The following is a 17,413-nucleotide window of genomic DNA, read 5'->3' on the forward strand; positions in this document are numbered from 1 at the left end:
TAAGAACAAAAGCTTGTTTCCTCCATGCTGCTTGATACCATTCATTCATTAAATACCTCTCCAGTTAGGTCCATCATAACAAAGAGAAGTGCCTTCAGGAACGTCTGCTGGTTCTGGAGAAGCCAAATTAGTGGCTGTCGTTCCATAAGAAATTTAATTGACACAACACCTCCTAGTTTAGCATACCAAGCTTGTTCGTAACAGCAAGCACATAAACGTTCCACAATGTATGAAACCAAGGGAAGCTGACAAGCCTGGAAACAAACAAACGAAAAATATCAGTTTGCTTTATCAGCTCACTGGTAGCCTCCAAAATTTTACAAGCAAAATTGCATTGGCTGAAGCTAAATCATTTAAATATATTTTTAAAAGAATATATACATTACCCTTTCCTTTGAACCCAGGATAATGCTCGCAACATCAAATATCACTGCTAGAGCCACCTCTCCTATTTTGCAGAGTTCCTTCTCCTCATATGCCATGCAGATTGCTATGGCATCAATAAGCACCAAGGGATCCATGCCTTTTGACCCATTTTCTTCACTATGAAACATGGCTGTGCTTGGCTGGCTTCCAACCTGATAGCACTGCAGCAAAAAAGGACCTGAAATATGTACAGGGGAAGAAAAGAGAGAGGAAAAAAAAAGAAAAACAATGGGTATTTCAATATGAATAGTCTTTCAATTAGATTTTACTACTCCTCTGACTAGCTGATGGCAAAAACAGTAAGCACTGTGTCTATTTGCATATAAATGGATTGTAAGGCATTCTTCACTCTTAGAAGAAAAAAGATTATATCTACTTGAATATTTTCTTCTACGCACTAGACTATGCACTGCAAGAAGTTTTAATTAAAATGAAGAATCATAAAAATTCAAGTTACATTAATGTGACAATTAAGAGTGATATGCCTATAGTAGGTCTTTTCCCAAATTACTTGTCATACAGTCCAACTCCAAACAAAAAAGTTTTCTTCATAGATACAAGACACTGCAGTGCTCTAATGTTTACTTAGTCCCTCTGACAGTCCTTCAAAACCACAAATGGAAACAACACAAAGATCATCCACAAACACACCTGTGTATACCAAGTTACCCAAATGCTCTGGAAGATAAACTGTTCCAAACTGTAATTATTTCATTGGCTGTAGCATTTTTAAAGAATTACTAGGTGATTGTTTTTTAAAACTTGCTTAGTTAGTAATTTTTCACTGCTCAAAAGAATTAAAACATAATTCAGCCACCAAAAAAACCCAACATCTCTATGCAGAAGCTACTTCAATACCTTGACTTCCTTAAACCAAATTACTATTAGAAGTAGTATAAACTCCTCCACCCCTCATGACAGTCCACACGATCTCTATTCCACTTTACTTACCACATTGCTGAGCAACTGCCACCATTGTGTAATGGCGGATTAAGCTGGCCACAAAAGGCAGAGCACTAGGCCTCAGATCTTTGATGACTGCTGACATGAATGCCCCTGTCAATGCCTGTTCAAACGTTTTACGAGCTGGAGTATCCTGAGCTTTGTACCGATGAGAAATAATCACACTGGGTATGGACTTCTCAGTAAAGCTGAAAGACAAAGTTACGTTCATTATAATCCTAAACTGCAGTACCGCTGGCTCAATCATGAGCCCTGTCAAGTACTTGACTTAAAGTTTGCTCTCAATGTCTAACTCCTCCTCCACCTCCCGTTGTCCCCTCATTTTGATAGAGCTAGACCAGTTCACACAGTCCGTATTAATTTTGTCAACAACGGGTCTCAAACATGATGGATAGCTCAATTTCATCAGAACATTTAAAGCCAGTGGTTCAGAAGAAGGCACGTATATTACAAATAATAGCTATACAGGCATCACACTGTAACTCAATTACAGAATGTCATTTTCAATATTTTGACATTTTTTCCCTTTTTTAAAATGACATTTGATTTTAACCTTAAAAGATTGAAACATTACTTATCAAATCATTGCCCAGCAAAACCTATTCATTGCAAAGCTACATTTATGTCAAGTCTAACAAATGCAAATTATAAAAGCTACTATACTCTTCAGTTACATCTACTACACTGCAAAAGCCAAAGTCAGCACACGCTTTGTGGGCAAAGATGTCAAAGTTCTCTAAAAGCAATAAACTCATTAAGTATCAATGACTAAAATTTTAAAAGATGTAAAAAAAAATTCAACAATAGCCCCCACACTAAAGCAAACATAAGTTACATGTGTGACTATGCTCTGGTTTGGCCACTAAATGAAACTGACTTTTGTATCTCTTTCACTTCATTAAAGAGTTAGATGTACACAACAACGTCACAATCTAAGTGAATCTTTAAAATGCAATTAAGCACCAGAATATCCCAATTATTTAAATATATTAAGCTAAAATTAATTTTAAAAAAGTCTCATCATATATAACAGATTATACATTGGACTGTGATTAGGGGAAGAAAATTAAAATATGAAACATTAACACATGTCACTAGCATTAAATAATATGCTGACAAAATTCCTCTTACTGGAAAGTCCTGCACTGATTTAAAAGGAAGCAGGATAAACCAGTAGGTAAAAATCCCACAAAGAATACTCTGCCTAGACTACCCGTTGTCTCCAAATTAGGTTGTTCTAAAGACACTATAAATTTTACATACACATTTATGTTTAAAGAATTGTCATACTTGGGATGTGCAAGAAGTTGGTATAATGCATGTTTATTATCATCCAGGCTCATCATAGCTACTAAAAAACACTTGATTACTTCCCACGCTTGCCTCCGATAATACGGTTCTGTGTTAGCACTCTTCAAACAGTCTAGAGCAGTCTCAATTGCCTATAATGAAAGGAGATACATAGTAACAAAACACTTCTTGTTCTCAATATTTACAATAAGGTGATTAATCAAGGGAACGGTCCCTTTAATATATATTAAAAGTAACTTTAAAAGTATATACAATTTGGACTGCCTAAACTAAGAATTGCAGAGAATGCCTGAGACAGAGGAGTTGAAACTATTATGGCATTTGCTGTGCTTTTATAAATGCAAAGTTTCATGGCAGATACATTTATTTCCACAGTCAGAAAGCATCTGAAGTCATCAGTGAGGTACACCTTCATTCTCTCTCTCTCCACCCTCAATAAAATTTTCCTCACCTTCCCTCCAGCAATAACTGCTGTTCCTAATCCCTATATACCATAGGTATACAATGCATTTATACACATATATAAATGGTACCACAAAATGTTCTATCTTACAAATTACTTTGTCATATTTTCCATGCAAATCAAGAGCTACATCATACATGATGAAATGTCCCTGTAAGCAACTTCTAAATACCGTTTACTTAATGGAAATATTAAATTTTCTTGCAAAGGAAAAGTATTATATTTGAGAATAATTGAAATAATCTCTTAGAACATGAAAGTGTTGAAAAGGACAGTACATTCTTTCTGGAAAATTTCTATTTTGCATATATATATAAACACAGCCAGATACTTTCTGTCCTTCCCCAAAAAATGAAAGGAAGAAATTAAAATCAAATGAGACAGGCATTAAGTAAGAAAAGCACATAAAAATTGTTTTGGAGTGCACGAAATATGGAATTTTGATACCTGATCAATTGTAAATAAAATCTAACCATCCACGCTTAAACAGGATTATGCAGAAAAAGGCTCTGCTAAAAAGCAGCAGACATTTTCCTTCTTTGAAAGGAAAACCATCTTTCCACTTACTGACTTAACTAGCTGTCATCCCATCTCTGTTTGAATAACCTTATCAGCGTCTCAATGAAAAGAACAATGAGTTTTGCACAGTCCAGGGAACACTACCAAAGCAGTAAAAGAAAACACATATTTCTCATTTTCAATGTATTCCACTTCTTCCTTTTAATATGACATTTCCTTTCAAAGGTACAAAGTACTCAGCAGATAACATTGTTTCCTGGTCAACACCAAGAAGCTGAAGATCATTCCATCTCATGAACCAACATGTTAGATGCATAAATACTCTGGAAAACGTAGTTTGGATTAAACCTAGCAGGATAGGAAAATGTCAGCAATTACAGTATTTATATGCATTCAACTCATCAGTTTCAGTACAGAAGAGAAACCAGTAAAGCTATCATTTTTCCAAGCTATTTTTAAGCCTGTTGCCTGTATGGAGCCAAAGAGTCAGCTGCCTGTGAAGAAAATTATTACATTCAGATCATACCTACTCATGAAAGTGTAATTGAAAAGGTAAGTACTGAAACTCTACAGGCCAAATTAACTCAGAACCCAGCTTCGCTCTCAGATCCCTAGACAGACACTGATTACATTGCTGTAGGTAGTGAGAACTACACATTTGTGATACATGGAGATTGTCGGATGAAAACCAGTACAAGTATAAAGTGGTTTTGCAGCTGTAAGAAGTACTATACCCAACCTAGAGACAACAAACAAAACCAAATCACTGGAGTAATCGTTACTGATTAATTTTGACGGTAAGTTTTTGGTACACTTCAAACAGAAAATAGGAAGGTTCTGGAGCAGATTCCTGCTCGTAATCTAACCAGTACACCAAAAGTTAGGAAGGGGGGAAAAAAAGTGCCCAGAAAACATTAGTTATGCCAGTTTAGCTCCCTATCCTATCACTTTGTAAAAGCAGAACAGCATATTTAAGTCTTATATGTCACCTCCAAAATAATAAACAGATTAAAGGGAAAAATAAAGAACAGGTTGGCAATCTTCTGCTAATTTTGCATGTCAAAAAGAAGCAAGAAGTCAGTGTAGGTCTACCTGCCTTATATGGAGACTCTCAAATGATCACTACATAGTAAAAAAGCAAAAAGCTCTTTCCAGTGTTTTCTGAAACAATGTTTTGTCCTTTACCTGCCAAGTCTGGCAACTCAAAAATTACTTGAAAGAAGAAAAAAGCCCAGAGAAACTCTAAGTGGGTTTAGATTCTATTTCTTCATTACAGCATAAATTAATTAGAAATCTCTTCGTTGAAGTGGAGGGATATTAAAATAAAAATCAGGTATGCAAGAGATCCCAAAACCTATTTTTAGTTATGTAAATATTATCACGTTAGATATTTATTAATTTCTATCTGGAACTAGCAGACATACCACATATTTTATCAAGGTTTTACAAGCAAACTTCCAAAAATCTGTAATAAAGGAAAATCGAGTAAGACGGTTTCTCAGCACACAAAATACCTTAAGCCCTTACCTTTTCCATTGGAAGCTGAATGGATGCTTTACAGTCTGAAAATTCAATTGTAATACTGGGTCCTTGGATTTCTGTGACTACATATTGTAGTTTCTGTGATTCCTTTAACATCTTCCTGTTACTTCCACCAAATTTACCAAGTACGCGATAAGCCACATGAGAAATGCTGTCTGCAGGATTGCGCAGTGTACGCCACAAAGCCTGTGAAGTGTTTCAAATGTTACATGGTCAGACCAGTCTCACTTCAAGATTTTTCAAGTTGTAATGTAAAAAAAAAGGTGCCAAGGAAAACGCTTATACTTGTATCTGGGTAATTGATCCTGCATAACTTCCAGAAAATGCTTATCTAAATTGAATAAAAGCAGTCTCAGTTCACAGCAGTTCAAGTGCTTTGTAACAAGGCTGTCCTAAATGCAGTTTTAGATTAGATGACTGTGATCAGCTACAAAATCTTTGCCACGCTGAAAATGTAATTTCATGTTTATGACTGACATTAGATAAACAACATTATGAATGTGTATATATAAAAAAAGCAGGCCAGTTAAAGCTGAAGCGAATTAACCTCAAAGAGCTAGTTTTGAAATATAAAAAGCAAATAAAGTAAATATGATATTAAAAGGATAAAGTATACGCAAGCACGGTATTAGGGGAAATAGCGACATTAGAAACATTGTTCTGAATCTCACCCACATCATCTTCACAAGACTTTATATAGCTGTCAATCACTATATGCTGAAGGTAATTAGCTTTTATTGTTTTTTGAAGAACTAACAAATTTTAATCATTTTCTGTACAAATTCATCTTAAACATAGTAATAATCTTGCTATTTAGTCCCAGGGTTTAACTTTAACCTCTTAAGAAGGGATACAGAAGAAATTATTAATTCACCTTTACATTTTTCGGGGTTTCGAGTTTAGCAGCACAACAACTGGTCTTTTACATAGCAATCATACTGGTATGGTTCTCATGACAGATTCTTCAAGTTTTTACAACCAAAGGTTCACAACATTTTCTTATATTTAGCGAATCAATGACCTCTTGTGGTCTAACAGGAAATGGCATGTTACCTGCATTAGCTCAGCTCGAACTGGCTGAATGTGATCATACAGGAAGTCTGGCTGCAAGTTATCCACACACAATTCAAGAGTCCTTAAGCCTTGGCTAACCAGGGTCTGAGATCCATTGAGAGCTGACACCAAGGGATCCATCAACATTGGCAGATAAGGCAGTAATGAGCTCAAACGAACCGGCACAGTGAGGCAGAGCTCTACAAACAAGTCTTTCATGTGTTGTTTATGAAGGCCACTTTGCAACATATTAAGCCCTGAAAATCATTGATAAGTTATACACTCAAAGGAAAAAGACAGTCCACAGTTTATTGTTAAAAACTGGTATTTCCTAGATTCAGAATAACCTGACATTTTTTAATTCTATAAGGCTTATAGCTCTGTAAATAACATGTTTACAAAATATAATACCATTCATAATCATAGCTTTCATCTAAGAATTTCATGCAGTAATGTTTTTGTAGGTACAGGCATATACAAACAAAACAATATCTATGCATATTCTCAAATTTAATATTAGACTTGTTAAATTTGCATTTGAATACAGTGGATGAAAACCAGAAAAAGATAATTTGACTCAAACCCTCAGCCTTGTATCAACAAAAAAAACCAAATTCACACAGAAGAAAGTTTTTAAAATATCTGGACTCCTGAAAAGAAACATTAAATGAATTCAAGTACATGCACTGTCCCACACAGACTAAACACATTCCCCAAATTATTTTTCTCCCCATCAAGATTTCACATATTCCATAAACCTAGCTAGTGCTTCTATACTGACATGTATTTTACATAATGATTTATAGACAACATATATATTTGCTAACTACAATAAAAATTGCCCCTACAGCTGTAGATGGGAACCACAGGATTTTACATTGCTGGAATTGTTCAGATTAGCTTGTCCTTAAGTTTAATTAGTTCTCCACATCTCCTTGTTCATCCTCAGTATCTCTGGAACACAGCCCTCGCAACCACAAATGCTCAGTTAATCGAACTAATTGTTATTTCCATTTCTTTTTGCAAACTGACCCTACTTACATTTACATTTATCATGCAGGTGCACCCACCCACATGCCCTCAACTGCAAAAGAACGAGAGCTTCTCTGTTACATTCTTCCCACAAGACCAGGCAACATTTCTTCTCCTACTACTCTTATCCTTCAATGCTTTATACTAACAAAGTTATCCATAGCAAAAAAAGGAATGAAAGAAACAAGAAAACCCCAACAGCCCCAAAATGGAATGCAGAAAAACAAGCGGCAGAAATTGTGAAGCAGCCAAAACTATGGAGCCTGAAGCAGCTGATAGTAAATGAAAATAAGCCACATTCAAGATATTTAATCAACTGCTAAGCTCAAAATCAGAAGCTACATAGCAGGGTTAGGGCTTTAGTTTTGTTTTTTTTAATTACGTAACATAACTTTATTACTACTATTTACATAAAAAGATCAGAAACTGGGGTGGGGAAAGAAGGTATTGTTCTACCTTGCAGTAAGTTTGGTAACAGCGGCAAGAATTCTTGATATAACAGATCATGACTGCCTCCTCCAATAGATCTGAACAGTGCTCTGAGCAGCAGGAAATAGTTATAGGGCTCTTTGGCAGTCTGTGCAAGTTCCATAGAGCTGTTCACAATCTTGTGCAAATGTGGCTATAAAAAAATAAAGCTTGAAGATTAATAATTATCCATTTTATCATCATTGTACTGTACAAGAGTTTAACATGAGACAAGTTTTTCAGATCAAAATCCTTCAGCTATTCCAAATACCATGCTAACTTTATACCACTGTTGAAGAACTGTTAAAAAGCAAATCTGTATTTGAACAGCATCAAGAACTCAGAGCATTCTTTAATTAGTTAAACCCTGCTCTCATACTAGCCAAACAATCAAGTCTGCTTGCTACTCCAAGCAGTAAATGTATTAAAACAAAAAAAAACCTTCTGCAAATCTGACACAATGCAAAATTTTTGCTCCACAGAACCTAAGGATGTGCAGCAGAAATCAGAAGTGTCAGAATAACAAGACAAGACATTTCACAACATCAGTTTACTCCTGATCTAATTCATCACTAATTGTTAATTTTTGTGAATGCTAAAATTGCACTTTGAAAGCAAACTTTTACAAGTTAAAAAAAATTGTTATGGAACTGGTAGCCTTTCTAGAGCAGAGGACATTAACAGTTTGCAGGAATCATTAAAAAGAGTTGATAAATACAAGGATTCACAGAGATCAGGGACAATGGTGATTTTATTAACATCTAAAAGCTTTCTACATTGCTATGCAAATGCTGCAAATAGCCTTCATCATTCAATTAAATTGTCTACCCAAGGCCCATGTCATCAATCCTGCTGAAACAAAAAAAAAAAAAAAAAAACCACCTAACAGAAGCGTGAAACTGTGAAGGTAGTAAATCACACTCTTTAAATTGGATCTCCAACTTATAAAATCCAAATGACCTTGATTCTGATGACAAATGAGAAGAATTTAAGTATGATTATATGGATATTGCTGCATATTACTTTTATCTTTCAAAGAATCTGGAAAATTAGTCCCTAGTCTATCTTACCCCGAAAACTGAACTAATCCTGCTGCAACAAATCATTAAGCACAGAAACCATTATCACACAGTTACCTGTATCAGAAATTTTGTTTATTCTAAGGCAGAAGGAAGAGAAACGGAGAGAAATCATGAAAGGAGATGCATTCAATTAATATCTTAATGTTTTTTCTGGATATAGGCAGCTGTTACTTTTATGAGAAAAGCACACTCTTGCTTCAAGCTCAGTATTTCTAAACTCACTGAATAATGAGCTGATCTCATCAGCATAAATACATCCTTGGAATACACAGGCAGTATGTTGTCAGTAGAAAAAACAGCATTCTTTAATCCAGACTTTTCAAGAGCACAGAAAATATCTAACTCAAAAGGTACAAGTCATTGAATACAACATGAATGAACAAGATTCACCAACACACAAAAATGTTACTCCAGTCTAAGCAAAAGTCTTAAATTAGTATGGAAACAAAGGGGGAAAAATATGCAGGAAGATATGGGTATCCTGACCATGAAGTCACACGGGTTTATGGCAATCCTCATTGGACCACAAGCTCATCTCCATCATTTATAGTCAGAATTAGCAAATTGTTTTATAGTTTCAAATATGAAGCAAACATTCACAGAAACCATCTCTTATAAATAAGGCAAGGTAATTGGCATTTGGGAAAAATAGAGATGTATCACTAATAGTGGTTCACACATGAAAAGACTATCAAATGTTAGACAGCGTACAACTCTAAGTTTCTTCAGACATCTGAAGAATGTATTAAGAGAGAAACAAAAAAATCTGTTTTGAAACACAAATGACCTTTACCTTCAGCATTTGTTCATTTTCAGCTGCAAACAGTGAAACTGAGCCAAAGACTAACTTGAACAGCTTGAGATACAGATTGGAGAGTTCCACATTAGAGCCCATTTCTGGCAGCCGATCCAGAAGATACTCAACCAAAATCGTTGCAAAGAGGGCAGAGGTAGTAGGGTTTGCCAAGAAGGAATTGGCAACAATCTACATAAGGAAACCACAAAGGAGTTATTGTTGCTGTAATGAAAAGAACAGATGGATAAACGCACTACACATTTAAAACAAAAAACTAAGACAAATTTCTTTCCCCATTTCCACTGCCACTCAAGTGATTCAGGTAATCCTCAGTGGAGAACAACCATGAATATAACTTAAGTATTCAAGTCTGACGTTTAATTTTAAATGTATATTGTAAGACTTGTGTCCTGTAAAACAGTAGGTCAGAACATTAACACAACAACCTCAACAAAACAAGAACTCCATAATGTTCAGTACCTTTCAAGAATGAAGTCCACTCATGTCTTGTAAACCAAAGTACTCATGTTTGTATTGTACTACTTTGCCTGGAAAGCTTTTGAAAAATCCATCTTTACAAAGGAATTTGATAGACTGCTTCAAATCTTATGTACTTCAAGGCATAAGCTATTTTCTACAGGCTGTTTATTATCAATTGAAAAAAGTAAACAAAAACATAATACCTGAAGGGCATAGTTTTTTGAGATTCTCTCCACCATATAAGGAACAGTAGTTTGAAAGATTTCTTTGAAAGTTAAAGGGTTCATCATTGTGAACACTCCAGCAAAATGCTCCAGAACTTCCTTTTCCTCTTTCATTCTGACTGTCTGACAGTTTGGTACTCGAACATATGTCTGCCCATTTCCTGCTATTTGGACCTACGGCAATTTAGAAAAACGCATCTATTGGTTACAGAATTTGAGTCACTTTTCCCCCACTATTCTTAAAATTCTTAAAAAAAAAAAAAAAACCACAAACCACCACTGAGATTTCACATGCAAGCCCCATACAATTACAAGTTGGGCACAAGAGCCAACAGTGACAATAAAACTATGAGAGTGTTTCCAGCATAGATTTTAAAACCATGAAGTCAGGAGTGGAAAAAGACAACGGAAGGAGATATCATAATATATTTGTAAACTTACTAATTCCAAATCATGTACATTTACTACTTTGTGTAATTACAGAAGATATTCGTAGCCATGTGAATGCTTCAACTGCTAGCTAAACTGTCTCTTCGAATAAGTTATTTACTCCACTACAGGAAAGACAATTATTTTTAGTCTGACCTGCCTGCATAAATACATACAATAACAGCTGTTAAGAAAATAATTGTTCTTTGCAAGCAGTAAGTACGTTGAAATTAATAAAATTTCCCAATTGCTGTGGTCCTGAAATTAGAGACTTAGTGAAAACACCATACATGTAAAATTTGTCTTTTAGCTGACAAATCCTCCCTAAAGAAGACACACAGTAACTGTATAAATAAAAGTGCTATGCGGCCAAGTTACGTACCTGATAAATATCTAAAGCTTGCATTGCATATTTCACCAGTTTTATATAGATTTGGGTCTCCTTAGGTTGCAACTGCTTATTGGGAATGAATTGTGCTTCTGAAAGAAGATAAAGAATGAGACAGTAGTTAACCATTAAAAATCCCATTTGCTTTCATGCTAGAGAGTTCTAATTGTAGAATTACAAAAGATAAATGTAATTAGATATTATGCAGTTTTACCACCAGGAGCTTTGCATGATGTTATGCCCCATGTGATTGTCTTGACACCACAGACCAAAGTTTTCACTAAACTTCGGCAATCTGTGACCTGAAACGTCTGTTTATCTTCTTTTTCTTTCTCGCCTTGTTTTTCAAATACAGGTACTGGTGCAGGGGCCACTGGAGTGGCTGGGGCAGGAGATGGAACAGGAACAGGTGCTGCATTTGCTGCTGTTGGTACTCCAGGCAATGCGGCTTCAGCAGCCCCAAGTTCAGACTGCGGCTTGCATTTTTTAAATATTACAGAAAGCTGGTACCGTGCTATAGTGTGAAATTTCAGAACGAAAACCTAAGGCACAAAGCGAAAAGACAAATGAAAGAGCAGGGAGAGGGAAGAAAAAAGAAAATAAGTTTCTTCTTCAAAAATCATTCTAAATATAATAATATTAATACTCTAAAGTCAGCATAGTAAGATTAATAAAATAAACAACTAAGTTACTCAAATGACAGCAAAAATTTGAGTGTACCAACAAAGCAGTTTGCTTACTTCTAACAAGTTCCAAAAGTGAAAATATTTGCTGAAAACTAGTGAAACGATAAACTAAAAAACATTTGTCTACAATCCTACTTAATTCAAAATTAAAGCTATTTGAATTCCTTTTTTAAAATAAGTCTTAATATTTCAGTCCATAAAGATTTACTATTAAGCATAAAAAGCTCCAATTTTTCAGATACATAATGTACATCAGAGGTATTAAAAGATGTATACGTTTTAGTTTTATGCAGCACACCAGATTTAGAAAGCAATAATCAATGCCGCAGAACAGTGGTCCCCAACATTCCTGCCTCTTGGCTGATACATAACAAGGGACATGTTGCACAAAATTTTCTGTACATCCCAGGTTTTAAAGTCTTGATCTACATGGCTTGCTCAGGTATCTCCCCACTACCACCACAGTTCCGTATGCTCCCTTCTTCCCTAGATGTATCATCTCTGAATTCACATATTATTACAAATTTTAATTTGATAAAGAAATGACCAAACAACTGTGCTACTTTACAGATTTTTTTTTTTTTAAGTAGAAGAAAAGTGGTTTCACTTGCACTATCACTTGTATTTCGTATTTAGGATGAAAGCTATTCCCTGAATTACCGCTACCTTAAGGAAAAAAATTAAGTTCAAGGGTAATACTGAATAACCTGGAGATAACTAAAATGACTGCATCTCTTCCCCGGTGCATTCAGAGCCATGACAGTCTCTCAGGGACAGAGAAGTGTCAAAGAAAGAGGGAATCCACTACATTGAAAATTTCTAGATCTCCCTTTCCAAAATGAGTAGCCATACAGCCACCTCAGTTATCTTGAGGTGTTAACAGCAGTTTGATTTAGATTTCCAGATGTGCTGTCACAGCCCAAAATTAGATGATTAAACCAGCATTTACCCTAGAAGTGTTTTACTCTGCAACTGAGTGCATCTTCATGTTGCGGCAGGAGAAACACTAGGCAACCTTTTTCCATTAACAACTTGGCTGTAACAAGCAAGTACTATTTCACTTGTATTACAACACCAATGACAGCTTTTAGGATGCATCCCTGATTTTTAAAAATAACGAAACATAAAAAAAATCCTCCCTATACAACAGATGCTTAAAAAAGATCAGTAGGTCTTGAAAGTGCATATATTTCACATTTTACAGATTCTACTGGGCTATGCCAAGGACCTGCAAGCTAATCTTCTTCCAGGATTTAAAAAAAAAAAAAACAAAAAACACCACCACACAGAAGGCATTAAAAAATGCCATTCTTACATTCTTACAGTGAGGAAAAGAAGAGATTACAACTAAAATGGAAAAAAAAAATTTAAAAAATAACAACAGTTAAGCTACCCCCAGCAACAGACATTCAGTTTCCTGCTTTGAAAAAAGATACTGAATTAATAAGTGGGCAAAGCATCTCCACTATACTGGAGATATTATCCCTGTTGCATGGCATTTTAAAAAGCCCTCTCTGAAGTACTGAAAAGAAATACAGTATGCAGACTGTTTCTACATTTCTGAAGAAAGGAGAAAGTAAAATGTGATTGCCAACATAATATAAAATAGGCTATGCAACTTATTATCAAATGGTTTAAACTAATCAATACCTCCAGCATTCTCATAAGAATATCTCTACCATTTCCATTCTCCTGTTCACTCTTAGACCGGATACAGTCTACCAAATTTAGCAGAAGCTTGCAAGACATTGTCTGGATACTGCTAGGCAACGACTCATCATCAATGTTCTTGGCAAATAACTGGACAGCAAGGGAGAGATCGTTGAGCGGTAAATGCTGACGGACATGATGTACCAGGTCTGCCAGTGTACTATATGCAAGTGGTCTATCAGTAAAAACAAGAAATGAGGAAAACACATTGAGGACAATTATAATTGCTGTTAATTGGACTTAACCAATAATTACTGCCTGGAGCTATTTCCAAGATTCTAAACTCAAGTCTTCTATTTTTATATGCAAATCCAGAGTTCATAGGCTTTTTCAATTACATAAGGGAATTATAACCTGTATAGTCTAACCAAAGCTGCATTAATCTATCCCACAACACTATTACCTCTCTGATCTGTCTTCCCCCATTGCTGAACATCCCCAGCACATGTTTTCATCTACATACAGTTAAGAGCAAGTTAGCATGTTTTAAGCCACATTTTAAGCAGCGTTGGTAAGCTTTCCCAATGAATCACTGACAATTCATAATTTAGAAAGTAGTTACAAAAACTGATATATTTTTAAAATCATTTCTTTTCAAATACCAGATTTAGGCATCTAGTAGAGCAAATACTTCTAAATCTAACACATGTTGTCAATAAGGTACACAATAAACAAGAGGAAGTAATTCTTCTAGCTCACATATTTTAATTTGGTCAGCAAAGCACCTAAAAACTAGTAGACTATTGAAGACACAGAAAGTAAGTATTCCCCCCATTTACTTTTTTCAGTTGTGAATGAATAAATGTTAAGGTACTTATTAACAAAACAGTTTAAATCTCATTCAGATTTTACACTGAACACAAAATTTAGTCTGTTTCATGAAATACTGGGAAGGTACTGAGTCAATTTCACTGTAACCACTGGTTTGGTTGTGCTCTGCAATTAAAAAATGAAGTAGTTTTCATTCAGCCATCTATCTCATTTTGCCCTACTCTCACACTACCATCCCATGCCATCAAAGTGTTAAACAACCACTCTTTACAGCAGCAGAAGCCCTTCCAATATTAGACTCTAATAAAATTCGTTATTTGGAGCAAAGATTTAGGACCCTATACAGACGTCGTTGTAATTATTAATAAACCTTGAAAGAAACCAGCCCTGCAGGCACTCAGATAGGTATTCCAAACTTTCTGTCATACCTCAGTGTCTCTCGGGCAGTGTATCCAGAGCCAATTAGTATAGATTCATCAAATAGCTTGTCCATACATGGAATAAATTCTATAATTAAAAAAGAGAGAGAAAAAAAAATGAAAGAAGAAAAAGCTATACATAACGATTGGCAAAGGAAATAATCAAAATAAGATAGTTAAGCATTAAACCACTTAGGTGTTTAAACCTAAGTCAGAAAGAGGTTTTATTATAAAATTCATTCCTGAAGTTTACAAAAGGTAGCGTAATTTACATGGAAACTTTCAAGTAACCTCTTATGACTATAAACTCCACTGACACTTGCCCTTTGAGTAAAAGTTACAGTACACAGTCAGAGCCACAGCACTGATACACCAAAAATAATTACAGCTGCAAAGAGAAAAAAAAATGGGGTTTTTTCAACTTTACACAACTTTTTAAATGTAACTAATGAGTTACTGGGAAGGGCAAGTCTGGGTGACATAGTACAACACAACTCTATTTTGCCTGGAATTTTATCATACATCTCTATCGCAAAATATAATGAGGAATACATGCAACCAAATTAAGATTTCAGTAAGAAAATCAAGTTACAAAGCAAGATCAGAGAAGCATTTTGTTTTATAATATAGAAATCAACAAGTTTATAGAATTTATTAGGTCACTCCACCCTAAAGACAGATGATGGAAATGGCAAGAAGGATTAACTGCTCCCACCCCCAAATAATGCAACAAGCTAAAATTTATTAACAAATAATCAAAAAGCCAAATAAAAAGAGAAAGAGGAGCATCCAGCAACCTTCAATCTCCACAGATTTCCAACCAATATTAAAGACAAAAATCCAGCATTCTGCATTTTCTGCATGAAATTGGAAATGAACAAGGAATTAGTGAGGTCCACTTAAAATGAAAGGGACAACGTGGTAGCTGTCTTTGCTTTTAAGAGAATGTTACATTCTGCAAAAAAAATCAGAGGAAGAGAAAAGAAGAGCATCGGCACTATTTTTTTGAGAGGGTTAGAGGTCTGGAGGACTTACAGTGGAAAAAGGCAAATAAAGAATGAATAAAGATTTTATATGCAAAGATAATCCATTATTTTACAAGGCAACCACCACAGCAGTTGTGACATGAGAATAAACTCAGTCATAGCCAACAAATAATACTGTGGAGAAAAAAGCTGAGTCAAAAAGATGGTTGGAAAGGAACTTCCTTTGATCAAACCACTGTTTGAAAGAAGGAATTAGTCTTAGATGCACCAGTGTTAGCAGAGATATTAAGACACAAATCCTGACAATGAAAAAAAGCGAAGAAAATGCAAATCGAACAAAACAGTAATGAGGTTTTGTGCATTGAACACATTTACCATTAATATTCCTGTGTTGTGCTGTTACTCTTAATGTGAACTAGTAAGAGAAATCAAAGCAAAGCAAGCAATAATAAAACTTTTTACACGGGACCACTGATTGAACTCTCATTGTTCAACTTTTTAACGTAACAATATTTGACATTAAGAAATGTTCAAAATGTTCAGTCATTAGAATTTCAGAAACACTATACAAACTATTCTGGCTTTTTGAAATGGACATCTCAGTTAAAGTCCTCAAAAGAAATGTCTCAATAGGGATGAAAATAGCTAAGTTTCTAAATTCAATTTTAATTCTATCTTCCAAGCCACATTTTAAAACCTCCATCTAGTATTTATGGGCACACCATATTTTGCTTATATGAAATATTCTTAGACAGAGGCCATCTTCACAGTGATAGCAGTGGAGAGAGTGAGCACAGTTTCACCTCCACCTCTTTTAGGAATCAGAAACAAAGTTCCACACAGACAAAATGCATCGCAATAAAATATATGGCATTATTCATCAACTCTCAATCAACACAGTTTGAAGAATTATTTCACTGAGAATGACAATACCCATGGCAAGACCCACAAACATGAAACACTTCCCTCAACAGTCATTTTTCCAAGTAAGTGAACTGCACTATGAGAATGGCCAAAGCCTTAGCTTCTATAGATCTCCACACACTTTATTTCCCACTTCTCTTCTACTTAACATTTCTAAGAATTTCCTCCTCTACGTCTACCTGGGGGCTGCCAGATAGCCAAGAGCAGGGCTGGAGGGAGCAATTAGCAACACGTACACTAAAACACCAGCCAGCTGACTAAGGGCAATGAATTGCTAAGCTCACACTGCTGTTTATTCCTCCAATGGAGGACACTACCTGGGGTTTTTTTCTGCTACCCAAACACTAAAGTTCACAAAGGATGCAGAACATCATATCTTTAAGACCTCACTCCCTTACTCAATTTTATTAAAACTGGTCGAGTTGAGCAGTTATTAAAGGAGAGGCTGAGAAATGTAGAACAACTAAGCTAACTTCTTGCGAAAAACAGCCAAAGAAACAGCTCTGCACATGACCGCAACACTAAATTCTAGAACTAGGAAACATGATTATTTTTAGTGAGCTAACAATACATATAAGACATCATACTGCCTGTCATGGTTTTAGCTGGGATAGAGTTAATTTTCTTCACTCTAGCTGGCCCGGTGCTGTGCTTTGAACTTAGCATGGAAAAAAATGTTGAGATAACACACAGATGTTTTGGCTGTTGCTGGCTAGTGCTTGTACTAGTCAAGGACTCTTC

General features: G+C 35.4%; 1 protein-coding gene across 8 annotated transcripts in view; it reads right to left on the bottom strand.

Moving 5' to 3' along the window:
* The window catches only part of TRRAP (transformation/transcription domain associated protein), a 102,525-nt gene that overhangs the window by 71,992 nt on the left and 13,120 nt on the right, over positions 1-17,413 (bottom strand). For 6 of the 8 annotated variants that reach the window (XM_064461692.1, XM_064461696.1, XM_064461689.1 and 3 more), the window contains 13 exons: positions 14,772-14,850; positions 13,513-13,747; positions 11,391-11,718; positions 11,171-11,268; positions 10,339-10,533; positions 9,653-9,844; positions 7,766-7,931; positions 6,278-6,534; positions 5,210-5,410; positions 2,653-2,831; positions 1,378-1,577; positions 387-604; positions 57-254 (listed from right to left, as the gene is read on the bottom strand). In XM_064461692.1, the coding sequence (XP_064317762.1) occupies positions 57-254; positions 387-604; positions 1,378-1,577; positions 2,653-2,831; positions 5,210-5,410; positions 6,278-6,534; positions 7,766-7,931; positions 9,653-9,844; positions 10,339-10,533; positions 11,171-11,268; positions 11,391-11,718; positions 13,513-13,747; positions 14,772-14,850 (2,546 nt within the window). The remainder of the gene's footprint in view (positions 1-56; positions 255-386; positions 605-1,377; positions 1,578-2,652; positions 2,832-5,209; positions 5,411-6,277; positions 6,535-7,765; positions 7,932-9,652; positions 9,845-10,338; positions 10,534-11,170; positions 11,269-11,390; positions 11,719-13,512; positions 13,748-14,771; positions 14,851-17,413) is intronic. The other 2 variants (XM_064461697.1, XM_064461695.1) reach the window with 1 other exon arrangement.

This window comes from Phalacrocorax carbo, chromosome 10 (assembly GCF_963921805.1).
Source record: "Phalacrocorax carbo chromosome 10, bPhaCar2.1, whole genome shotgun sequence".
NCBI classification, from domain to species: Eukaryota; Metazoa; Chordata; class Aves; order Suliformes; family Phalacrocoracidae; genus Phalacrocorax; species Phalacrocorax carbo.